Source organism: Centropristis striata, chromosome 2 (genome assembly GCF_030273125.1).
Source record: "Centropristis striata isolate RG_2023a ecotype Rhode Island chromosome 2, C.striata_1.0, whole genome shotgun sequence".
In the NCBI taxonomy this organism is placed as follows: Eukaryota; Metazoa; Chordata; class Actinopteri; order Perciformes; family Serranidae; genus Centropristis; species Centropristis striata.
The window spans coordinates 16,076,472-16,103,981 of NC_081518.1; the positions used below are offsets into that span (position 1 = coordinate 16,076,472).

Here is a 27,510-nt window from a genome sequence, read left to right on the forward strand (position 1 = left end):
ATTTTGGGGCTAGAGAGCCGGGTGGGGGGACGTTTAATGAGTGACGGCCCATCCAGGCGGAAGTTTGCTTTGTTTTGAAGTGAAGTCGGATCAAACTATCTCAATAAAAGCAGGTGTATTGTGGCCCCAGCGGCTAAATGCGGAGTTTATTTGAGAGTTTACAGTAAGTAGAAGCTGAGATGTCAAACATTAAGGAGTGCATCGATAAACTGGGCCGGTATTATGAGCGCTACATTGATTATGTGAAGAGAAACCCCGCAGCCACTGCGCAGCTGGAGAGCACCGTGAGGACGGTCTCCTACCTGATCGCAGGTCAGTAAAATCACACCATTATGTCATTTTTACAGATTTTAATATAATAATACAGATGAAAATGTTTCACTGTGTGTGTTGAAGCTCACCGTCACTCCTCAGTGCTGTTAACTCCACTGAACTTTGTCCCAGAACAGATTAGTTTCATTTTCTGTTGTCAGTTTTAGTTTTTGAATTTTTAACCAGCTTGATTATTTAGCATTATCATGCATATGGCATCAGTTTGGGTATTTTTTTAAATTTATTTTTTTATTGGAAGTTTAACCTCAGCTTCTCCAATTCGTCTACAAAATACAAAATAAAAAAAGGCCATTTAATAATCTTAAGTTTTTCTTTATATCTATTTTATTATTATTATGATTATAATTTTACGTGTTTTCTTTTTCCTTTTTGAATTCCACTAACAAACATGATTATCACTGTTATAATTATCTTTAATTGTTTGTTTCATGTGAAAAACTTTAAAATATTAAATATGAATATTATATTGTAAAATATTAAAAAAAATACATAAATATTAATAATAAAATAATAGTTTAAGTAATGTTTTAAAGCATATGAAATAACAGTGTTGTCCTTTAAGGTAACAAGTTGAAGTCTTTAATCTGACAGCACAAAAAATAAATAATTAAAAATGTATCAAAATCAAATATCATGTCAGAGACTGTTTTTTTTTTTAATTCTCCCTAGCATGCCAGCAGTGGCAAGAGTTTGGACTGAAGATATTTTTTGTTTTTAATATTTTATATTTGTATATCTATTTTTTAAGAGCAAACCGGAGTCAAATTCCTAGTATGTGCACACATACCTGACCAATAGAGCTGATTCTGATTCTGAAGTAAATAAAGTATGATAAGTTTATTCTCATTTTAAAGGGATGCACAAGGGTTAAAAAAAACCCCTCTGAGACTCTGCCTACTTTTGCTTTATGTTTTGCTGTTTTAACACATAATCAATGAAAACGTGTCATGATTCTTATTTTTCAGGGCGATTTGCAGATTCCCATGAAATATCTGAACTAGGTAAGTAAAAGTTGAGGCTCCATACAGCTGTTGTTTCAATTCCAGTTATCTTATCACAAATATGTTGGCTAATATGTTGGAAAAAGGTTACAGAAAGTATATTATAGTTTATTTCAGTATAACGATCAATTAAGGTTAGTGAACCTACATAGAACAATGCAGCTTACCTCTCCCATGAAACACAGTGACCGTATACATAATTATAATGATCAGTACATGCCTGATAAACTCTCTGTGTCTTCTTCAGTGTACTCTGCCTCCAACCTGCTGGTGCTCTTCAACGACAGTATTCTGCGTAAAGGGCTGCAATGTGCCTTCCCTGTGGTGAGCACAACCAGTTTATTTATGGATTTTGGCTTGTGTGTGAGTTTGGATTTTGTTTCCCCAGTGGTTCAACAAAACTCTCTCCCAATCATTCTGTTTAAACTCACCGTTTCTATGCTGACTGAGTCTCTGTCGATGTGTCCAGTCTCTCTCTCAGCAGAGGCTCCTCACCTGGCTCTCTGTGCTGGAATACGTGGAGGTTTTCCTGGAGATGGGAGCCTGTAAGCTGTGGGGGGATCTCGGCCGCTGGCTGGTGATCGGACTCATTCAGATTTTTAAGTATGATTATATTTCTTTTTTTATGTAAAGAAAAAACTAGGGCTGGGACTCGATTAAAAAAATGAATCTAACTAATTAGAGGCTTTGTAATTAATTAATCTAAATTAATCGCATATAAATATTTGACCTGAGAACAGTGAGAAGTAATTTTTTTCACATGGATTTGTAGTATACCATTGAATAATGACTGAATACATAAGCTTAAGCAACAAAAATTATTTATTTTTGTTCAAGTCCAACAGACCAGTGCAATTTTTGCCATTAAGTGTAGCAATAGCATATTTAGAAATATAGTACATTTTTCAGAAATTCAGGTAGCCTATAGGTAGGTAGACCTTCTGTAAACTATAATACTTTGTTTTTTTAAATAAAAAACCATTGGTTTTTTGTAACAAAATGTCCCATCATCCACGGGGCCAACCAAAGCGCTCTCATCAGCTTCTTCCTTCATGTTCACTGTGGTTTGTTGTTGTCTGAACTCATGAATGCTAGTTGGTGCTCCAGTATAATCGGTCCGCCTGAAACTCATCCAGTGAGAAACGTTCCGCGGTGCAAAAATAAGTGTGATTAAAATGTGTCCATTTTTTTTAACGTGTTAATTTTTGTGTAATTAATTAATCTTAATTAACGCGTTAAAGTCCCGGCCCTAGAAAAAACACAAGCTGTTAGAAGAATTAAACTGTAATCAAAACATTTTTTTCACCAATCTTAGAAACCTAACCTTTTTGTTTTTCAAATGAATTGGAAACTTTCCATGGGAATTATGGACATTTATGAACATTTATGGGAACATATGTGAATTAACTGGAAGTTGGGGGTAATTTAAACAAACTATCATAACCAAACATTAATATAGCTATTAATATAAACTACTATTTTGTTTACATCAATGCAAAATAATGCTATTTAAAAAAAGATTTCAACAGATTTATTTGTAAGTAGAACTTTATCGAGTTTTAATTCTTTCATTGAACAAAAACATGAATGTTGAGTTAAGTATATTTAAGTTCCCTGTTAAGGGCCAATCTTCAATTTTGTATACTCCCAGGTTATTCCCATTCATTCTCATGTAAAGTTTCCAACTATAAAAAAAATTCCAAAATTTTGCAACCCTGATGCTGACGTATAGTTTTATGTACATTTGGGGTAGTTTGGGCTCCTTTGCTCCAGTAGAGAGAAATCTAAATGCAGTTTTTGATTTGTTTCAAGTATAAGAAGTTAATGTTTATTGATACTCAATATGTTTTCATATCTATAATGCTGTGTAATAATTATAATAATCCTTTAAGGTAGTATGAATTGTGTCTCTGACCAGATTCTCCTCTCTCTTTGGTCTTCAGGTCTGTTTTTCGTCTCGTGCTTCTTCTGTGGTACAAATCCGGCATCCAGACTTCACCTCCCATTGTCCCCCTGGACAGAGGAGCAGAGTTCGTCAGTGCAGGTCGGTTTTTTGGGTTTACTTTAATTTTTTTTTGTTTATTTTGGTCAAAAGGACGCTACTTTTTATAGAAGCGACGTTTGCCTGGATTCATGATGTCCAGGATTACAATCAATTATACTAGTTAAAGCTGTATTGGGTTTTTTTTGTATTTTATTTGTTTTCTGATCAAATGCACTTGACCAGTTATTCCTAAACATTTAATCCAAATGGCTATAATTCAATGGTTTGATTCTGCAAACTGTTTTTTTTACTTTGTGCTGCATTTTGTAATGTACTTTTGTGCTGCACTTTTCTAATGTATTTCGGAATATATTTTTACTGTTAAAGTTGTTGTAGGACTGTTGAGTATTACTTGTTGGAATGTGGACCCCAGGAAGACTAGCCAACTGCCATGGCATAAGCTAATGGGGATCCTTTAAAAAAAACATAAAACATAAAACATATCCTCTGCTGATACTGTAGACGGAGAATTATCAGCCGACTCTGCAGTTCCCTTCACTTCACAGAGCCTCTTTCAGCCTGTTGCTTTGGTTTTACTACACATTTACTGTTTAGGTTCAGTCTCAGTTCTCTCAGACAGACAAAGTTAGAGATGAGCTGGTGAACACAGTGGAGCATTCAGCAGCTAAAGAGACAGATATTTCCCTCAGGAGTTGGTGGAGATGGAACTAAAAGAGAGAGAATATCATAACACAGCTCCAAACTCCAAATAACTGATAATATTGCTCCTTTGATGTGTAAATACTGCAGGGAAATGTTTGCAAAAATGTTTGTTCTGTTGCCTCAAAGTAGCCCAAATATATCAAACAGTGCTGCTTTAAACTGCATAAGTTTATGCTACTTCTCAGTGTCTGCACTGTGCACAGAAAAAATGATATAAAGAGTGAATGAGATTGATGTTTTCTCGTCCTCTTCTCTGCAGATGATGATAACCGGCAGCAGCAGGAAGACAGCTGCTTTGTGGGTCAGAGGTCAGGACGGGTCATCAGGCCGCTCAGCAGCAGTAAGACCTGTTATAATCATCAGCCGTTTGAGTTTGATGAGCATCTGTGTGACGGAGAGCTGTCATGTCTTGTGATCTTTCCAGTTTCTAAACAAAAGCCTGACAGGCTGCAGGAATGCTGCTTTGAAAGCTGTAGCAACTTAAACTCTCAGGTTTAATGCTCACTCTCCTGTCAGTCCTTCTGTCTGAGTCTGCGGCAGTTTGTGAAATGTCTGTCTGCATCCCTTCGTCTACTCAGAAGGAAAATTTATAACCACATGTTTCATGTTTACATGTTTCAACACCTTCGCTGTTCAGGGTTGAACCAGAAAAACTCACAGAGAGCAGTCAGGATTCAGCTTTAGGGTCGATAATGTAACCTTTAGTTTTTGTATTTATCCTAATTTTTGCCCTAAAGACATTTTTCAGTGCACCAACCACCACAATCTGATAGTTGGCAAGTCTTTTGCTCATGTTGCCACTAATGTAAGTCAGATGTTAACAGCCTATTAAGAGTTTATGATGAAGGAATGAATCATATTTTGACAGAGAGGCTACATTTCCCTCAGGTGTTGGTGGTGACCAAAAACAAAGCAAAGAGAAAGAATATTCAACTTAAAGACACAACAGAATAAGTAAAAACAGGTAAATGAAAACAAGTGGAAATACTGCACGATAAAACAAACAGAGGCAGCAAACAGGTATGCAAACAGAAATAGGATATGTGCAAAATAGAAATAAAATAAGGTATAAAACATGTAAGAGATGGGAATAAAATAAAGGAAGAGTGACAGTTTAAAACCAAGCAGGAAAATTGTAGTTTTGGTGCGGAGCAGACTGTTTTTATTTGTTAACTTTGAGAAGTGACGGTAGGAAAAGCTCAGGTGTAAATAATAAAATGATAATGGCATCTTAATAACATTTAGCTACTTCAGTTTCAGGGTGACTGTTATTGGTAACACCTGGGCTTTTCCTACCATGATCACATGTCTGCTGAAAAGACCTGTTAAAAAATAAGTTAAAAAACAACAAAAAAAATAGCTGTTTAGTTGATTTCTCCTTATTGTAGTTTTTCAGTGAAAGCTGCCTGTGCCCTCTGGCTGAAACTACCATATATAGCAGCTATTCTCAACCTTGGGGTCCCGACCCTAATTGGGGTCGCGAGATGATTTCTGGGGGGTCCCCAAATCATTTTGGAAGTCAGCTCTGTCTCCACTGTGTTAAAGTGTTCATGTGTTAATGTGTTTTAGTCTTTTTGGTCATTTAATGTCTTTTTCTGGTAATTTTGTGTCTTTTTTGGTAATTTTGTGTGTTTTTTTGGTAATTTTGTGTCTTTTCTGGTAATTTTGTGTCTTTTTTTTATAATTTTGTGGTCAATTTGTGTCTTTTTTGGTAATTTTGTGTCTTATTTTAGACAATTTGTGTCTTTTTTGGGTCATTTTGTGTCTTTTTTGGTCAATTTGTGTATTTTTGTGGTCATTTTTTGGTAAATTTGAGTCATTTTTTGCTTAATTTTATGTATTTTTTGGGTCATTTTGGGTCTTTTTTTTGATCTGAACTGTGCGTGTGAAATTCTGTTCAGTGAGGGGGGGTCGCAGACAACATGCATGTTAAATTGGGAGTCACCACTCAAAAAAGTTGAGAGCCACTGCTATATAGGACTCTCACTGTCAGGATTACTTGACTCTTGTGTTTTCTTTATGTTTGAACTTGTCCTCCTCTCGTCTCCGTCCTGCGTCAGCTCCGTCCCTGCAGGCTCGCCTGTGGGGAGCGCCGAGTCAGAGGAAGAGGAGCAGCAGCTGCAGTGGGGAGAAGCTGCTCAGCAGGCCGACTCCTCTCAGGCTGCAGCAGACGCTCGCAGAGTCCGTGTACATCGGCCGGCCGCTGGTCCACCGTATCCTTCCTCAGTGTCTCAACCTCTGCTTTTATAGTTTCACTAGTGCAGTGCCCATAGGAAGTATGTATTCGTACATTACATGCCACACTACAACGTCTGCAACTCCATAAAACACTTACTTTTCATAAGGTACCACACCATCCAGCACATACACATTGAACATTGATATTCACTGGAAACTATTTGAATATTATTGGAAAATCAAACCTTGTAACGCACTTTAAAACTCCTAAAGATAGGTAGGCTAAAGAGACTTACAGTGAGATGTGTCAGGGTGGAAATCCAGAGTGAATTGTGTTACTGACCAGGTGTAGGCCTGTCACACAATGGGGCGGAGCTACCCTAAAGGGGGCGGAGCTACCCTAAAAGGCGTCCGATCAGAAACGGTGCAATGCCGCAACACGTCCTATGTAAATAATGATAGTTTTGAAAAATGAATTCAAAAATCTTCAAAATGGAGGATGCACACTTTTTTTGTGTATTTATTTGTATTGTTTTCATAACAGAAAAATGTATACAAATTAGAGATAGTTGGTGGAGCTACACAGAACGATAAATGTTTTGTTTTTGACATGAGACAAACAAAACATGGGTATAACATAAATGGCACAGCAACAGAATAGCACCAATTCAGTTTTTAGACATTATATCAAGAAAAGGTTGCCAGATTTTAAAAAAGATATCCTCTTCAGCAGATATGATATACCTGATTTTCTCCAAGTGTAATACATTTCCCAGCTCTCTTAAACACATTTCAAATGTAGGAGCCCTTTCAGATTTCCAAGACTGTAAAATTAGCTTTCTGGCTAACAATGTTGAAAGGGAGATAGCCTTTGCTTCATAACTACTTTTCACAATATCTGGATTAGCCGCTCCAAACTAGGATGCACACCTTTGTGCCACATAGGAAATCTGAGGTCACTCTGACTAACGGTCAGAGAGATATGCATGCACACACACACACACACAAACATACACAGAGCCAAAAATGTTTATTTGAAAATAAATATATTCTAAATTTAATGTAATGTAATGTAATATAATATACTATAAAGTAATGTTATATAATATAATGTAATATAATTTAATAAGTGGAATTTATGGTCATATGCATTAAAACACCATCTGTGTGTTTCAGCAGAGTGACAAACATTAACCTTGTGGCTCTCCAGTTAACACACACACACAGACGCTTCTTGCTTTTATAGATAGATGTGTGTACAGTCCTGCTGCACTGAAAGATGAACTTGTTGTCAAGCAGCTTCAGGAGTTCATAACGAGCTGATGATGAGACTCAGCTGTGAAAGAACTTAACATGCAGGACAGGTTAAACTCTGCTCCAAATGTTCATTGGAAATGTTCTAATGAATCTATTTTTATTCTGCACTAAAAACACAATCACTAGATACATCTGGCAGATTTTGAGGAGTGTCTTACAATAATTTTTTTGTTTTTTTTCTTCACCCCAGAAGCTTTTTCATAATCTTCTTTTGGGGTGTTTTGCAAACTAACATATAAGCAGACTTCTTTCCAGGGGTGAAGAATAGATATTTCTTGAGGAACCAATCTGTAATCTTCTCTCAGAGCAAAACATCACTCTGCTCTACAGACAAAAGAAATGATTGTCGTCTTGTTTTATTTCCTGTGAAGTGTTCTGACTTTAGCTGTGTTGTCCTCTAGGTGGCAAACTTTTTCAAGCTGCAGCTGCAGGGTGTTTTATTCTGCACGTCTTTAAATATAATTACCTGAAGCCAAAAACACAAATATTAAACCAAGAATAAATAAAAGCCCTAACCTTTTCTGACACTCATCATACCAACATTTACACAGAAATATTTCAAATCTTAAAAGCATGACACTAAATGTTGCAATATTAAAACTGAGCAAATCTTTCCTGTAACAACAAAGTGAATATTAGATTCCTTTTGTGAGAAGTTTATCCTGAACTTGTGGCTGCAGTTCTTTGTCTTGGACTCTGTGGGAAACAGTCGTGGAAGCCGTGGCTTGTGTCCGGACTCCTCGAGCTCTCCAGGTACGTCGGATCCTCCTTATACTTACTTTCATTCATCTAATTATGATTTATTATATTTTAAACTCCTGATCCTGCTCCTTCATCCAGTTAACATGTAGAATTATGCTTTTTTATTTATTTATCTTGAAAGGAAAACCTCTCCAAACTTTAATGTTTTTTTTTTTGTAAATTTCGTAAAAGATAACAACAGAAGAAAGGGTAAATTATGGCATTATTTTTAAAGATTTCTTTCATATTTGGAAAATGTCCAGTTGATTCTTTCTAAATCCAGAGGGAATGTGTATATATATATATATATATATATATATATATATATATATATACTATATACATTAATATAGTAGTAGTAATCATTACTAAGGATTTTTTCTAAATCCAGAGGGAATGTATGTATGTATATAAATATGTTCTAACATAATCCTTCACATTTTATAGGGAAAAAATATCCATGCTAATGTAAAAAAATTAATTTTGATTCACATATGGGCTCCATTTTTCATTTCTTTGGAGGATGAAATACGTCCTATTCCTAAATAAATCAACAGCAAGGAAAAAAACGTGATTTCTTAAATAATTTCAAAGCTGTAAAGTGTTGGGCCGCTCTGTCATTTATTGTTTCCCCACAGATTATTAGCCCTTATGCCCTCTTTGGGCATTTTTGTACATTTTTGCAGTACCTGCTGGACAAACACACACATTACATCACATCACATCACATCACATCCCCTGGTAGTCACAAACCTCCATTAAATAACTGGAGAAGAAGAATTTCATGCATCGGCCTACAATGGGGAAATGGTGGAATTTGGTGGAATACAGTGTAAATGTCAAATATCACTAATTTTCTTCAAAATGAAAGGCTGACATTACAGAATGCATGGTTTTACACCATAATGGGAGTGAGATTAAAAAATGTGGTTTCAATGGAAGTCTATGAGGCATTTTGGGCCACGAAGGTCACGAGAGGGAGTATCTGGCACAACATAAAAAAAATACTAATGACATCAAATCAGTTTTGTTGCTAATCTTTGACATATCCAAGACTCTAATCTCCTCCAAAACCCCAGCTCCCTACTATTTATTATATGGAAAATAATTCATTTTTTGTAAGAAATTGTGGAATAATTAAAATATAAACTGGCCTATAAAGGGTTAAAATTCTGAAAATGATTTAATGTTTGGTATGTTGAACAAGTCTGAAGTTGTTGAAGAGATTTATGATATATATTTTTTGATGTACAGTGATTTAATAGCAATTGTTGTGTGTGTGGCCTTTTTTGGCCATGAAGGACACAAAAGGGAAGTAAATTTGAAGAGGGCATAAGGGTTAAAAAAATATTTTAAATTGTTCCACCAAAACATCATAGAACACACTGACTGACAGGATAATTCACAGAAGGATTTTACTGCTGTTGCTGTTACTAAACCTGCAGAGTGACTCTAACAGTGACTCTTTATTAATTTTCCCTTGAGCACATCGCAGCAAATCCTGCCCTCTGTCATCAGACTCTCATTCAGGATCTGTTTGTTTTTTGATTTCTATCAGACTCAACGAGCAAACATAGATCACTATCACTGCTGTAGGAATAAAGAATATATTCGGATTGGCTGAGTTTCTAAATTATGAACCTATGGTCAGGGTTACTTCAGTCCAAACAGAAGGTATGTGGAGGAGTTCAGCTCGGGAATGGGCAGTGGGGAGGACAGGATGACGAGATGCAGAGGAGAGACAGGACATGAAAGCCCCAGCAAACAACAGACACACACACATAAAGGTCAAGGAGATGTCAAATCCCCAGATGCACGGTTAAGGATGGTAACCAAAAGCATCCCACAAAAAACTGACCAATTGCGTTAAAAAGCCCACCCAATGGACGGGGTTGCCAAACCCAAGAAGAGGAGTGTAACATTTGTAATCACTCTGTCTTGTGATACCATGGAGATCAAATTGCAGAGTCCAGCGCTGAGCATTGCATTTGGCTATTATTCTTTCAATAAATTGTTAACTTTATTCATTTGTTCTGAGTGTTTTGTAAGACCAAGTTTAGAAAAAAGAACCCGGGTGAGCGTGGGAGGCTTTAAGGGCCCCAGGCTCTAACACTGCACGATATCATTCTCTTCTAATAAGTCACGGTGTCAGAATTAATTCCAGGTATTTGTTCATCTTCCCGCAGTTTCGCTGTTCTCAGTGATACAAAGTTCCAAAACCGCTGGGAGCGGGCGGAGATGAGGAGGAGAACCTTCCTGCTGCTCTACTACCTGCTGCGCTCGCCTTTCTACGACAAATACTCTGAGTGAGTCTGAGTGGATGTTGGGTCAGAGCCTCTGTTCACTCAGGGATTCAACAGTTTTATTAATCAGTTGATTATAGTCTGTAAAATGTCAGAAATTGTGGAGTTTCCCTGCAGCACAAAATGACTTGTTTTGTCCAAACCCCGCAGATAGATTACACAAATATAAAACAGAGAAAATAATAAAGTCCTTACATTTTAGAATCAGGAACCAAAGACTGTTTTGCAGTTTTGCATTCAAAAAAGCTTTCGTAATTGTGTGCAATTAACTTATTTTTCTGTCAACTGACGAATCATTTCATCATTTTTTAATAAAATAACAAAAATAGCTCAAAAGAGTTTAAATATAGAGCTGATATATAGATATTTTCCATGTTTTTTTATAATGATTTTGGTTTCGTCCTTATTTTCTTAATATTTACTTACTTACTTATTTACTTACGTACTTATTTACTTAGTTATTTAGTTACTTATTTAAATACGTACTTTTTTACTTACTTTCGTACTTACTTACTTACTTACATACTTATTCACTTACTTATTTTTATTTACTTACTTACTTATTGACTTATTTACTTACATACTAATTTACTTACTTACTTACATACTTATTCACTTACTTAGGTACTTATTTACTTACGTACTTATTTACTTACTTACATACTTATTTACTTATTTACTTACTCATTTAATCATTTCAGTCATTTAGGAAATACAGAAATAAACGTTTATTTTGCAAGAATTAATGCAGTGAATGCATTTTTTAAAAATGTCATTAAATTGTGTTTAACTTTAATGAGTGTTGTTTTTCTGCAGGGAGAAGATTCTGTTCCTGCTTAGACTTCTGGCGGATCATGTTCCAGGAATCGGTCTTATAGCTCGTAAGTACCGAACACTGGCTGATGCATAAAGCATAAAGCTAGAGAGTATTTCTCCAAAACAATAAACATTAGTGACTTATGAAAACAATAAACAAAGTTCTGATTTAAAAAAAATCCTTATTATCTTGAAGATTTCTGTTTTGTTCTCTTACTTACTTCCTTCCCTACTTACACACTTATTTACTTACGTATTTATTAACTTATTTACTAACCCACTTACTTCCATACTTTTTTACTTACTAATTTACTTACTTAAGTACTTATTAACTTATTTACTTACTTACTCACTTATTTACTTACTTCCATACTTATTCACTTACTAATTTACTTACTTACTTAGTTATGTAATTATTTACTTACTCACTTACGTACTTATTAACTTACTTACGTACTTATTAACTTACTTATTTACTAACTTACTTATTTACTAACTTATTTACTTACTTACTTACTTATTTACTTATTTATTTACTTACTTACGTACTTATTTACTTAATTACTTACTTTTTTTCCATGACTGTGTGTGTGTGTATATATATATATATATATATATATATATATACACATGTCAACAGTATATTGGCTAAGAGAAATAATGCCAGTTTGTTTTGATTCAGTGTTTTTCTAACATGTTGCTGTGTTTGTGTGTCCAGGTCCTCTGATGGATTACCTCCCTACCTGGCAGAAGATCTACTTCTACAACTGGGGATAGATGCTGCAGGCCAGGCTCAGATCTTTGAGTCTACATGGGTCACAGAGAGACAGGAAGGATCCGTCCCCTGAGACACAGACGCTTCATATAATTCCCCAATAATCAGATAAAATGACGAGGAAATGATCTCCGCCTCTGACTGGCGGCGAGGACTTTCGCAGTGACGCGCCTCGTTGATTTAAAATTCAGAGATAAAGACACTTATTTTCTTCTCCCCGCAGGTCTCATGACCACGTTTCTGATACGCTGGAGTCACTAAAGCTAAAAATGTGTGACTGCCTCGTGTGTCAGGTGTTGGAGAACTTTATTCTTTGAGTTTTCATGATTTATGAATGATTTATGTGGAGTTTTTCATGATGACATGTGGCTGAATATTTCTGTGAACGATGTTTTTCCATTCCTGATGAAAACTCCTCAGTGTTTAAATGCACACTAATATTCCACTAATATTCCCTCATTTTAATCATACAGTCTATGATTTTAATATGGGGCATTCAAACAGCATGTTCCCTTTAAACATCCTGAATAAGGTTTTATAATGAATGTAGCGTTTTCTGATTAACACGTGGGATTTGTCGACCTAATTCTAGTTTAAGGAGCGCTGCTTGTGTGCATAAAGTTCAGAATATTCATGTTAATTAGGTTTTTCTAATACAACAGTCAACAGTTTGCAGGTCTGTGGTAGAGATTTAAAAAAAAAAAAACACATTCCTACTTAGAAACATTGTCAGACCTGAACATCAACATGGTTTTGGATATGCCAGAGCTGCAAAGATGAATCAATAAGTTGTCAACTATTAAATTGTCTATTTTGATAATTGTTTAATCGGTTTGAGTATTTTTTTTAAGAAAAAGAAAGTCAAATTTATCTGATTCCAGCATCTTAATGTGGATATTTTCTGGCTTCAAAGCCCCTATAATTTTGGCTTGGTGTTACACAAAGTCACTTTTTACTTCCCAGACTGTTGTATTTATTAGTTGTTTTCAAATAACAATAATACAACTGTGCCAGCTCCTTGCTGTCGGCTCGTTTCAGCACTTCAATTACATATGGGAACTTGACGTGCCTTTAAAAAAACTTTTTTATTGCTTAAACTTGAGACAAACGGCACAATACATAGTTGAAGCTTCATCCATATTCTGTAAAACCTCCCAACTGAACTTGTTTCCAGGAGAACTAAAATGTTTGTTTGAACTTCAGCCCCTGAAGACAGATAGGAGGGCTTGTAGAACCTGATAATGTAATAAATTCCCGATAATGTAATAACCCCGATAATGTAATAAAAATCTGCACTTGAGTCCATTGAAAATGTAATAAAACCTGATAATGTAATAACTTCCCGATAATGTAATTCACTGTTTTTTTTAACCAATAATGTAATAAAGTATAACATTAACGGGAGGTTATTACATTATCAGGTTAGCCTTCATTTCCCAAGTCCTGATGTAGTAATTCCCCAATACTGTAATAATTTAACAGCAGACCACCCATTACTTGGGTTCAAGTGGTGATACTGTGTAGGTAACTCTAGCTCAAGAGCTCTAGCGCCACCAACAGGTCAAAGTTGAATGTTTATTAACCTTTGACCCGTTCATCCGTTTTTCACAAACGAGGTATCCATGACACACGAATGCATTCAACAGCTTCTTGAACTCTAAAGGTGCTTCATGTTATACTTTTTTACATTATTGGTAAAAAGTGTATTACATTATCGGGAAGTTATTACATTATCAGGTGTTATTACATTTTCAATGGACTCAAGTGCAGATTTTTATTACATTATCGGGGTTATTACATTATCAGGAATTTATTACATTATCAGGTTCTACAGGGCTTGCTCCGTCCACTCCTCGCATCGATCTGGTATTGCAGTGATTCTGCACCCCTCCTCTCTATGTGAAATGTAAAGCATGTTCGTTCCTCTGCCTGCTCTCTCAGATGTGGAACTCTGCCTTCCTGTGTGGCTGATGCTGTTAGCGTGAGTATTGCACAACCTTCTTTCTGCCCCTGGGCTATGCCAGGGCAAATGTAGTACTTTGGCAAAGTGACGCTCTGTGTTGGATTTGAATCTGGGAGCCTGGGGGCCTGGGGGTCTGAGCAGGCCTGTCCCAGGCGATGATGTGGACTCACAATATGTGTGCACTAGTTAATGCTTCAATTTCATAGTGACATTCAGTGGGCGTGAACCTTTCTGCAGTGTCCATGACTCTCATTTTAAGAGCAGGAGGCAGCAAAACGGAGACACGTGAAATGCATGTGCCCATAACATGAATCAAACTGGTCACAGTTTCCTAGTCTGCTCTCCACTGACCCGACATGTCAAGATGAAGACAAACACGTCTTCAGCACCATCAGTCAGCGTGGCGTGTCTGCTACAGGGCAGCTGATCTCTGAGCTGTACAACTCATACTTACCTGGCAGGGGAGACACCATGATCATAAAGGTGGTTCTCTTAGACTCTTAAATGTTGCACTTACTGGAGAGCACTTTGAATTTCGTTGTACATGTGACAATGACAAATAAAGACCTATTCTATTCTATTCTATTCTGGTTCACCGTGGGCGAGGCTCAGCCATTGCACTCCGGCCGAGCTGACCTCTGCGAATTCCCCAAATGTGGGAATCTCGACTGCATTATTTCTGGTAGTGGGGGACTGCGTTTGCGCTCTCCCCCGACATATACTGTGCAAATAAAAAAGAGACAACACCCAAGTCATTCATGGGGTCTGTTAGCATTTTAGGCTGGTTGAAGCGAAGCAAAGCTACACAGTAATGCTGAGCATCAGTAAGTAGTGGTAGTACAGTACAATGGAGGGAAAGGATGAAGGTAGAGATGCAGAAGGCAGCTATAAGAGGAGAAAACTGCGTGGCAAGGCTAAATTGAAATAATTTAATTGTTCTCCAATGCTGGTAAAAGCTAAATCAGATCATGAATCTACTCCAAATATTACAAATACAAAAAACAAATATGAAAAAATATGACAAGGCCATTCTTGCTTGTTGTGTGGAGGCCGCCAGGGGGTAGAATGGGGCGGGGGGGCTTGAAAGTATTTTTTTGATAGAAAAGGGGAGCCCAGTTGAAGGAAGGAAGAATAAGTTGTTTATTTCTCTGCTAATCTACTATAATTTACAGAATTTACCCATCTAAAGTTTTTTTTACAACGATTTAAGAAAGATATGGACTTAAACTGCTCTTTCTGTGAAAAACACCCTGAAGATATTTGTAACCTGATTTCTTTTTTAAGTTGAACCTCATTTGTCCCTGTGCTGTGAACATATGCTGTTTGGTTTCACTGACTTTCTTTTGCAAAATAAAACAATACTATATCATCAATCTCATGATACAGTTAGCCAAATAGGCTATTTGAAATAGCTTATCCATAAATGTTGTTACGTTAATCAAAAACCTCTCTTTCTTGTCTTTGAAAATGAAACCAAACAATACATTAAGTCTATTAACACATCTACCAACATGAAAGCTATAAAAACTTTGAATGTATGTACACTTTACAATGTTTTTGTATGAAAACTTGCCTCTGTATTGTTGAAACCCCCTGACGGCGTTTTTTTTGGTGTATTGTCTTGTATTGCACCATGTTGCTTTAATAAAGTTTCAGGGAAAACAAGAATTTAAAAAATCTGCTAATCCACTGCTCTATACCCCAGACCACTCGGTGGCGGTAATGCATCCATATACGCTGTTTGTCAATCGCCAAAAAAAAACAAACAAAGAAGAAGAAGAAAGATGGCTGCTGCTTGAGGCTTCAGAGAGAATGGATGCATAACTTAATTATTGAAAGGCTCCGTAACCTTTCTATAGATTTTGTGTCCTACTGCACACGATATGGACAACATATATCACCACGCTGTGTCAGAACCACCGCAGCCTTTTGTCTACAATGGCGGCTATCAGCCCCCGTACCCCGCTACCAGACCCCCGCCGAGCCCCGCGGCTCCGGAGCCGAACCACCCGGACCACCCTGCTCCCCGGTGGGCTCCTTCTCAAGGGTATGCTGCCCACCAGAACGGGTTCTTTCCTTCAGGAGGAGCGGGTTTCGGAGGGCCTAGCTTCCCCCCTCCGTATGGGTTTGACCCCTCCGTCCCCCCGCCGCCTTTCGGCTGTCCTCCGTCCGGACCCGGACCCTTCCCTACCGGGGCGCCCCCTGCTCCCATCATCACATACAGTTCTACCCCCCAGCCGCCCGGACCCTTCCCTCAGACAGCCCGCTGCGACCTGGACACCACTCACAAACACCACTATGAGAGTTTCTGTGAGAGTGGAGCTCTGCTGTTTCCTCCGCAGGGTCGGGACCACAACCAGGGTCCGGGAGCACCAGCACCACCTGAGGATGAAGCAGCCGTCCAGAGGAGGCTGGACCAGCAGTGGCTCGGCCGGTTCTTACAAGGCATGGACGCACCTTTAAAGAGCCACCAGAGGCAGAAACAGGGGCCCCTGAGCTCTGATCCGGACCCGAGACAGGCTGCGGACCTGAGACAGGCTCCGGACCTGAGACAGGCTCTGACCCGGGCAGCCCAGCTCGTCTCCCAGCTGGCTCAGTCCTGTGAAACTCTGCGGGACAACGTGGAGAATGAGAGTGTGTGGCTTGACTCTTATTTAATGGCTTCAGACGCGAAGAGAGAGCTGCAGGACAAACTCAAAGTCCTCAGTGATCCTGAGTGTTTAGATAGGTGGAAAGGTAAAACGAGCCGTGTTGCTGAGCGCCGGGCCCGGAGACACAGAGCCAGGAAGGAGCTCCTGGTGGAGGAGAGACAGAGAGAGGAGCGCAGCGCCAACAAAGAGGCTGCCATAGATAAATGGAGGATGCAGCAGATACACCAAGTGGAGGAGAAGAAGAGGGTAAATACATGTTTTTTTCATTTTATTAATATTTTTATAAGAAGGCACATTAGAACAGGAACCAATGTTATAATTGCATTAAGTATCACATCACTACATGGGTGTATGTGTACTTATGTGTGTGTAAGTTAATAACAACTTATGTATGTTAATAATGGTAATAATACGTGTATATACTACAATACTATGTGTTATACATACATATGGGTCAATGAAGTGATCTAACCCAGTGTCAGTTGGTGTAACCAGTAATTTTTTCCCATAAAAATCTGATAATATACAGGAAAATAAATGTGAACTAAAATGAGAAAAAAATACAATCCACGTTTACATTGCAACACTATGGTATGTAACAAATTTTACATAATTTGTCAAAACTTTAGAAAAACAATGGTTGTTATTAGAATATGTTCTGCTCAATATTGATGAAATGTATAAATGTAGAAATACTAAAAAAAAAGAACTTGATGTTTTTTTTAGAATTAAGTAATTATATGTATAAGTCCACTTAAATACAATGTAGGTGGATGAGGTCTTCAATATTTATAATTTTTTTGTGGTTACACCATTTGACATCTTGCCAACCCTTATCTGTCACTGACCCATATATATAAATATTATTGTTGTTATATAACTGAATATAGTAAATTAACATAGGGAGAAGGGGTGGGATTTAATAAGCTTTGGCTTCTTCCCACTCCTTTTGAACACAAATAAGTGTTGAGTCTTATTGTTGTTTCATTTTGTGTTGTTGTCTTGTATTTATTGTTGTTCATTTGTTTTTAATTGTTCATCTTTTATTTTGTGTTCAAATACATTCTCAATCAAGTCAAATCAAATCACATCCACATCACAATTGAAAATGTCAACATATCAGTACAATAGATAATAATACTGTGCATCATAATGAATGAAGAGCAAGACATACGGTCTGCCTCCTAGGATGTTTTCTCATTTTATATTTGTGGCCCAATAGGCCACACAAACAAACAATGTGCAAATCAGAAAAAAAATAAGTAACTGAGGATTCTTGTATGTAATAAGTGAATAATTGTTTTAGCTACAGCGTGTAAACAAAAAGAACAAAAAGGGCATGACAGAATAAACTCACACAATCATATAATGGGGCAAGGTGTGGAGGTAGTAGGAGTTGTACTGCGGATGAATGGAGGGTGTTGAGAGGGCAGTTGCTCAAAAATCTTAGAAATTATTTGAGATTTGAGGCCCTACTGTCAGAATCCCCAGAGCCGGGAGAGGGGACCTACCAGTGGAGGACCCAGCCTAGTTAGGAGTGTGTTCAGGGAGAGAGAGGACTCCAGACCAAGGTTATTATAGTTAACGAAAACTAACAAAATAACGAAAACTAGAATTGAAAAAACATTTTCGTTAACTGAAATAAAAATAAAAACGAGAGTTTGAAAAAAACCCGATAACTAGCTGAAACTGCATTTTGTGGTTACAAAACTAACTAAAACTAACTAAAATTATAGTGAAAATGTCCTTCGTTTCCATCTCTGTCAACTTTTTTCATACGTAAACCTTTTTGGTTGATATGAAATCTATTTCATCTATCTGGTTTTATGACTTAATAAACTTATCGGGGCTGAGATGGATCAGACAAAGGAAATAAAGGAAACATTTATTGTGACCTTATTGAATCTCGCACCCAACAAGTACCCCATTACAAAAAACTAAAACTAATAAAAACTCAACTAAAACTAAGCATTTTCCAAAAATAAAAACTAATTAACACTAGCAAACTCACTCTTAAAACTAATTAAAACAAACTGAATTTGAAAAAAAAAATTCACAACGAAATGAAAACTAAAACTAAAGAAAAATCCAAAACGATTGTAATCTTGCTCCAAAGGGAGGAGTCCCTTTCATCACACGGCACACTACTTTGTTGACCAATTTAATGAGTTTATATGGAATATTTTAAATTATTATATTACGATCACCATTATTATTATTATTATTATTATTATTATTATTTAAATTGTCCAGATAATCACCATTGCTATAATAATTTTCATCATTATAATATTATTGTCGATTTTAGTTTCACTCTGATCACAGTCAGATTACAGTATGAAAGTACGTGTGTGTGTGTGTGTGTCTGTGTCTGTGTGTGTGTCTGTGTCTGTGTGTGTGTGTGTGTGTGTGTGTGTGTGTGTGTGTGTGTGTGTGTGTGTGTCTGTGTGTGTGTGCAGTGTGTGTCTGTGTCTGTGTGTGTGTGCAGTGGCTAGCACTGCTGCCTCACAGCGACTGGGTTGGAATCCCTCTGCCCAGAGTTGGTACTCTCCTCTGGTTTCCTAATCTTCATATGTTTGTGTTCCAGGAGCGGGAGCTGAAACTGGCTGCAGACTCTGTTCTCTGTGAGGTGAGGAAGAAGCAGGCAGATGTGAAGAGGATGCAGGATGTCCTGAGATCTTTGGAGAAACTGCGCAGACTCAGAAAAGAGGCAGCACTGAGGAAAGGTGAGAGTTCTTCAGCCATGCACCTTATTAGCTATCAAATGATTCCTTTTGTTACTTATAGGCATGACTCTAGGTTATAAAGGTATTTTAGTTCGCCAGGGACTTTAGCTCACATAGCTTACATTCATTCATTCATTATCCTTAACCGCCAATCCGCACTCGGGTCGCGGGGGGCTGGAGCTGATCCCAGCTGACATTGGGCGAGAGGTGCGATACACCCTGGGCAGGTCTCAGACTATCACAGGGCTGACATATAGAGTCACCAATTAAACCTAAGTGCATGTTTTTGGACTGTGGGACTGTTTGGACTTAAATAATTTTGCCTTTTTTAAATAATTTTTATGTGTTTTTTTTTGTCATTTTGACACTGTCTCCAGTGGGTAATTTGAGTTTGAGACCCTTGGTCTACAGCCTGTAACAGGACACAGTATAGTCTACAGCCTGTAACAGGACACAGTGTAGTCTACAGCCTGTAACAGGACACAGTACAGTCTACAGCCTGTAACAGGACACAGTACAGTCTACAGCCTGTAACAGGACACAGTGTAGTCTACAGCCTGTAACAGGACACAGTATAGTCTACAGCCTGTAACAGGACACAGTACAGTCTACAGCCTGTAACAGGACACAGTGTAGTCTACAGCCTGTAACAGGACACAGTGTAGTCTACAGCCTGTAACAGGACACAGTACAGTCTACAGCCTGTAACAGGACACAGTACAGTCTACAGCCTGTAACAGGACACAGTACAGTCTACAGCCTGTAACAGGACACAGTATAGTCTACAGCCTGTAACAGGACACAGTGTAGTCTACAGCCTGTAACAGGACACAGTACAGTCTACAGCCTGTAACAGGACACAGTACAGTCTACAGCCTGTAACAGGACACAGTACAGTCTACAGCCTGTAACAGGACACAGTATAGTCTACAGCCTGTAACAGGACACAGTGTAGTCTACAGCCTGTAACAGGACACAGTACAGTCTACAGCCTGTAACAGGACACAGTACAGTCTACAGCCTGTAACAGGACACAGTACAGTCTACAGCCTGTAACAGGACACAGTATAGTCTACAGCCTGTAACAGGACACAGTATAGTCTACAGCCTGTAACAGGACACAGTACAGTCTACAGCCTGTAACAGGACACAGTACAGTCTACAGCCTGTAACAGGACACAGTACAGTCTACAGCCTGTAACAGGACACAGTATAGTCTACAGCCTGTAACAGGACACAGTACAGTCTACAGCCTGTAACAGGACACAGTACAGTCTACAGCCTGTAACAGGACACAGTATAGTCTACAGCCTGTAACAGGACACAGTACAGTCTACAGCCTGTAACAGGACACAGTACAGTCTACAGCCTGTAACAGGACACAGTATAGTCTACAGCCTGTAACAGGACACAGTATAGTCTACAGCCTGTAACAGGACACAGTACAGTCTACAGCCTGTAACAGGACACAGTACAGTCTACAGCCTGTAACAGGACACAGTACAGTCTACAGCCTGTAACAGGACACAGTGTAGTCTACAGCCTGTAACAGGACACAGTACAGTCTACAGCCTGTAACAGGACACAGTACAGTCTACAGCCTGTAACAGGACACAGTACAGTCTACAGCCTGTAACTCTGTGTGTTGCAGGCATCGTCACTGAGCCTGAATGTGACGAGGCGTTCAGCAGCAGACTGGAGCAGCTGAGGAATGTGATGAAGAAGAGGACGACAGTTTACTCAGCAGAGGAGAAAGCTCTGATGGTGATGCTGGAAGGAGAGCAGGAGGAGGAGAGGAGGAGAGAGCAGGAGAAACGAGTAAGGAAGGAGAGGGAGAGACACCTCCAGAGGAAATACAGGGTGGACGCCATGTTGTTTGGAGGTAACAAGTCACACCTGGTTCATTGTTTTACAACAGTATGATTAAATTGCATACATTGGTGTTTTTTTTTCTTCAAATATTTTTGGAATATTTCATCAATTTTCTCTGTTTTTTTCTCAGATGAGCTTCCTACCAATTCTGTCCTGCAGCCCTTCAGAGAATATTACACCCAGGCTGAGCACTCTCTGCACGCCTTACTACAAATCAGGTTCATTTTTATTTTCATCTTCAGTTTGTCACAAAGGAGTCCTTATATAAAGGGTAGCTTAAACAAGACACAGGAAACACTTACATGGATAAATAAATGCGCATGATTAATTCACAACATAGAACGTGATATATTTATTGAGTTTATGTATTTTCACATTTTTTCTGTATTTAGAATCATAGTAAGCTTTATTGACCAGGTGTGTAAACACATACAAATAATGTGACTCAGTTTATTTGTTTCTCTTAGTGTTCTTACACAGAAACAGACATGCAGCTAAACCATACAGCTGAACAAAAGAGACAGACACTAAGTAGATGTATGCATACATATTAGGGCTGTCAAAGTTAATGCGATAATAATGTGCTAACTTTGAATTTGTTAATATACATTATCACATAGTAATAGTGGATTAAAATATCTGGATATTTGGTTTCATCATTTCCATATGATGATCTCAGCCTCAGCTGTCTATCAGATTTTTGTTTGTGTGACTGTTCATTAAGTGCAACTCTAAATATGTAGGTATATCAAAAATACGACTCCCTCAAAACACTAAATGTAAAATATGACAATGTGCATAAGTCCTGATAGGGCTGTATAAGATGGCCCTTATTCATCAAGAGTGTTAATAAACACACAGGAAGTAAGGCTGGATAACTTTCACTCTCGCATGTGTTTTTCTGCACAGGAGGTAAATATGTAAGAAGACATGTTAACAATGCAGTAGGATCTATGTTACTTACTGTGCAGGGCAAGGCTATTATAGTTAATGAAATAACGTAAACTAGAATTGAAAAAACATTTTCGTTAACTGAAATAAAATTAAAAATGACAGTTTTTAAAAAAACAATAACTAACTGAAACTGTATTGTGTGGTTACAAAACTAACTGAAATTATAGTGAAAATGTCCTTAGTTTTCGTCTTTGTCAACTTTTTTCATACATAAACCTTTTTGGTTGATATGAAATCTATTCATCTATTTGGTTTTATGACTTAATAAACTTATTGGGGCGGAGATGGATCAGACAAAGGAAATAAATAAATCATTTATTGTGACCTTTTTGAATCTCAAACCCAAAAAATACCCCATTACAAAAAATCTAAAACTAACACTAAAACTATTGAAAAAATAAACTAAAACTAAGCGTTTTCCAAAAAATAAAAACTAATTAAAAACTAGCAAACTCACTCTAAAAACTAATTCAAAGTAACTGAACTTGAAAACAAAAATTTACAATGAAATTAAAACTAATGAAAAATCCAAAACTATTATAACCTTGGTGCAGAGATGGCCTATTAATGCATGGATAAGTAAACGTTTACATACAGAAAAGGTGGGAAAATGTACCCTGCACAGATACCACTCTCACTCACATTATAACCTTTAGTGTCTAACAGAGTGTGTTCATTAGGGATAGAAGAAACCCGCCAACTTGACCATCTATAATATAATTGGTCAATCCTTATGTTTTCTTACATACCTGTGTATGTATAAAGAGATACACAGGTAAAAAAGACATCTAGAATAAGAAAAGACATTTTTGTTTTCACATTTTAAAAGCCCATGGCCCTTAAACACAAACAAAGCATATTGTTTTGTGTATTGCTGGGTGTCCCCAAAAATATCTAAGCAAGTTGCGTCGTGATGGACTCCTGTATGCTAGTTCAGTCAGTATGTGTGGGGAACATGTCCTTCTCAATCAAATTGTATATACTTGCATAATTTTCTCCCATCAGTTGTCCATGGCAGTTGTTCTGTGCCAACACTGAGGTGGTAGTAGGTTCATTATTAACCATGAGGGTCGATTGTACATTACACAGGTGGTAAATCATTGTAGTAGTTATTGTGCTGTACTTGTTTACGACATTGCAGTGTTTACATTGGGTGTTTACATTGGACTTTGATCATTTCCTGTTATAACATTGTGGATCAGAATTTGTTAAGGAGGACACAGGGCTTCAGGAGTAGTTTCTTGTAGCTTTACTCAAACATTTGGCAGCATAGACATTACACCATATGCCACCAGGGGGCATCTACGTATCCTGACAGGTAACTTCCTGCCAGGTAACACACACTTTATAACTAAGAGCTCCCCTCTAGGGTAATACCAAATCACAATCTCAGGATATTACATCCCTCCCCTCTCAGGTCTGCAGCCATTGCTTCACTGAAAGAGAATATAAGACATCATGAAAACAAGTAAATTAGATCAGTGATTCCCAACCAAGGGGGCCAGACCCCCCCAGGGGGGCGCCAAAGATCCACGGGGGGTCGCGAAGCTCTCTTGATTTTAAGGGGTGTAATAAATCTAATGTGTTTAAATATAGTGACAAAAAGAACTAAATAAGGGCTACATTAAATGTTTATTTATTTATTTAAATAAAAAAAATCCCTACAGAAAAGTTTAAAAATATAGGCTATTTTGCGAGAATAAGGGCAAAAACATTATGGACAGTTTTAAAAAAGCTGGAAGCGACCAGAAGCAGTTAACAGTTGCGTCTTTTGAGTGCTCTCTTCTTATTGCGCCAGCCAAAAAGCCACACAACATTGGGGACACTGATTAAACCTGCTTGCATTAAAATGGCTGAGATACTATGTGGACTGAAGGTGGCTCTCAAATGTAAGACTGTACCACTGTCCCATAACACAGTGAGGGGGTCGCCAAAGTTTACAATGGTAAAAATGTGGGTCCCTCAAGAAAAAGGTTGGGAACCACTGAATTAGATTATACATGTGTTCCATAACTTAAATCTTAGTTCCTCAAAATTATAATATCAGACAGTGTATTTTTTTTCTTTAGTTTTACAACTTAGCTTTTACTTCCGGCTTAGAATTTTAGCAACTAAAATAAATTAACTAATACATTTCTCAGTCTGTTAGACATGCATTTAGGGTCTATAATAGTCTGGAGGAAGCGTTTCAAGCTTGGCGTTTGTGGTTCCTGCACTACAGGACTAGGTTCACTCTCCAGCTTAGGTGGACCACTCTCAGGGTTCTTCACAGGAGTTGTTGGACAGACAGATGCAGGGGATGGTATATGCTCTGGCACCACAGTTAGTGGGTTCATCACAACCTGGGGTGTACTGGTATCTAATTCAGGAAGTCTGCTTAGCTCCCTCTACATGATCTGGTCAACATGTCTCTTCAAAACCTGTCCATTCTCAGTGACAACAGTGTATGACAGTGGACTCATGCAGCTCTCAATGGTTCCAGGGATCCATTTGGGACCGTATCCATAGTTCTTTGTAAAAACTACAAATTCAATTTGAGCTCCTTTTGGAATGAGGGCTGACCTGTCAGTGAGTAGCATAAACAATAGGAGGAAGCTGAAATTAAACTGAGGATTCAGGCCCATGCATGTCCCCTGCCATCACACTGCTATTGATGTGACCGAATACCTTGTTTAGACTGTAATGTGTTTTTTTTTTTCAGGAGAGAGTGGGATGCTTTTTTGGTTCCAGCAGATCATTCTGATGGTTCTCCAGTTCCTCAAAGCTGGATCCTGCCCGACGCCCCATCAGACCAGGCCTGGGCCTCGGCTTTGCACAATGCTGACACTGAGTGAGACAGCCTCTGACTCACTGTATGTCCTGTCACCAAGTGCCTGAATCCAGACCCCCTGCAGGAGTCTATGGAAAGACTGTTAGTATCAACCCAACTGACCAACACATGTAAATAACATGTTAATACTATGATGCCCACATACAACCGTTTTTGTGTGAACCTAAAGATCCATTTGAAATGCAGCTCAGCACTGTTTGTGAAGTTCTTTCAGTCTATAATCTGTAACAAACATTGTGCTTTTGCACCTATTCATTTTTTAAGTTTAGAGTGTGCAAGGATTTAGCACATAATTATTAAAATGTCTGAAGAAAATTTGTCGGTCCCATGAACCGGCTCATAGCTCAAGGCAAATCAAGGGAGACCACACGTTTATTCAATGATAAGTAACAAATATTTATTTATCTAATAAAAATAATACATGGGAACTCAAGTTTGTGTATCAGTATGTCAGTGGTGAGGTGTGTGTGTGTGTGATGAAATGTAATGCATATGCTGCCCTACAAAGCCTAACTGCAGTAACTATGTTTTTGGTAAAAAAAAAAAAAAAGAAAGAGTTATAACTAAAAATGAACCCCTTAATGTCTGTTTTATCTTATGATAAAGTTTTAGATTTCAATTTATATAGAAATAAATATAAGCAGTAATTGCACTTACCACGGTCTGCTTTGGATCTATATATGATTTATTAATGTATTATTAATTATAAGGTTAGTATTGGATTAATTATTGAGTGAAAATTCACCCTGTTGCCACGTGTGAATAAGAGAGTGTGACAGTGTGATACGACTCCAGCCCAGTTACACATAATGAATGATTTAATCCATTAAGGTGGACATCATGTCTGTGTTTACTGTGGCACAAAGCTGTGTGACGTCAGGACTGTGCTTTGTTGACTTCCTGTGTCCACTAAGTGTGTGGACAGAAAATCAGCTGATGTGCTGTGAGTCAGTGGATTAGATTTAACCTGCAGTGTGAGTCTGAGCTTCACAAACACCTGAGAGAACACTGACAGTCTGACAACAGCTCCAAGACAACGCAGGTAAGCTGACATGATTAGAACATTCACATATGGTTTAACAGGCAGAACAATTCTACAATTTACTGTAACTCCAGTGGTTAATCAAATGTTATCTGAATGAATATAACTGGTGAAATGCTATTTATTGATGAAAGCTTTTCTGCCTGATAGTTGATGAAGTGTCTGAATGTGGTAATAAACACATCTTATGTTAAAACAGTGTATAATGTGCTTTACAAAGGAAAATCAAGTCAGCACCAACTATTTTCTTATATCTAGCAATTGTATCTTAATTATCTTGTTTTGAGTATAATTTACCCACTGGCCATAGCTTTATGTGCTTATTTTAAGAACGTGTCTTTTTGTAACAAAAACAAGTGAAAACCTCTAGAAAGCGATTTCAGTCTTGTGTAAAGACTTCTTTTCAGGATTGACATTGTGAGCTTTTTCATGCTTTTCAATCTATTCAACTGTTGAATATGGTGAGTTTTTACCTACAATATTGACTCCAATAGAGAGTTTTAGTTGCATGTAGTTTAAATGTTATTTCAAAAGCATTTTCAACCCACCAGTATTTACCCACAGATACTGAAATGAGATAAAAACGTGGTTGTTTCAACTATTGCTGGCTTATTTTTAATGTTAATACATTTGGGCTTTTCAAGACACAATTGCTCGAAATAAGTATTTTTGGACTTATTTTTAAGACATCATTGGTTTTTACAGTGCCTGGATATTTTTACTTACTTAATGAATTCTTGCAAAGAAAAATGTACTTACTGCACTGGCAGATAATTTTACTTGTTTCAAGCATGTATTTGCTTAATTCTAGTTATTTCTTTCTCATTTTTGTCAGTTGGTTTTTGCAGTGTTGGTCAGATCCAGTGAATAAAATGGAATATTATCCATATACATTGACACTAGATAACAGCCAAAACACACACAAAACAGTGAAACCGTTTTTAAGTTTAGTTTAAAGAATTGATTTTTTTAAAAAGTAACTGATTCTGCAGCCTCTGGTCTTCATTCACCATTTGAGGTATTCACTATTTAAATGCACAATATGGAAGGGTTTCTTCAGTTACAACTAAAGTATTTGTTCATCTTGTTGTACATGCCTACTTCCTTTTTGTTTACTTCAGAATGTACAGAATATAAATGAGCACAGAGGAGAAGCATGTTTCTGTTTAACGTCAGAGACAACACAATGAGCTTAGCGAGCATCTGTCTTCTCTGCTGTTGTTAAGTCCTGGACCATCTGGCTTGTTGTTGTTTTGGTGTTACTGTAGGAAACATCTGATTAGCTTTCAGAGGACAGCAGG

At 37.7% G+C, this 27,510-nt stretch overlaps 2 protein-coding genes and 1 pseudogene across 3 annotated transcripts; all 3 read left to right on the forward strand.

The window, feature by feature from the left end:
* The first annotated feature begins 27 nt into the window (after positions 1–27).
* On the forward strand, positions 28–13,471 carry pex16 (peroxisomal biogenesis factor 16). Of its 2 annotated transcripts, XM_059351343.1 has the most exons (11): positions 28–312; positions 1,299–1,334; positions 1,582–1,658; positions 1,804–1,937; positions 3,278–3,378; positions 4,301–4,381; positions 6,102–6,254; positions 8,217–8,289; positions 10,464–10,583; positions 11,397–11,461; positions 12,115–13,471. In XM_059351343.1, exons 1-11 carry the CDS (start codon positions 180–182, stop codon positions 12,171–12,173), a joined length of 1,032 nt encoding a protein of 343 aa, XP_059207326.1. In that variant the 5' UTR covers positions 28–179; the 3' UTR covers positions 12,174–13,471. The 2 variants fall into 2 exon arrangements, with proteins under 2 accessions (XP_059207326.1, XP_059207336.1); XM_059351353.1 differs by lacking the exon at positions 4,301–4,381.
* A 1,109-nt stretch (positions 13,472–14,580) lies between these two features.
* Positions 14,581–14,848, forward strand: LOC131959824 (U1 spliceosomal RNA; annotated as a pseudogene).
* Positions 14,849–15,888: 1,040 nt separating this feature from the next.
* pdcd7 (programmed cell death 7) lies at positions 15,889–25,600 on the forward strand. Its single transcript, XM_059351230.1, has 5 exons — positions 15,889–17,031; positions 19,373–19,511; positions 21,163–21,393; positions 21,514–21,601; positions 25,039–25,600. Exons 1-5 carry the CDS (start codon positions 16,018–16,020, stop codon positions 25,169–25,171), a joined length of 1,605 nt encoding a protein of 534 aa, XP_059207213.1. The 5' UTR covers positions 15,889–16,017; the 3' UTR covers positions 25,172–25,600.
* Positions 25,601–27,510: the final 1,910 nt, after the last annotated feature.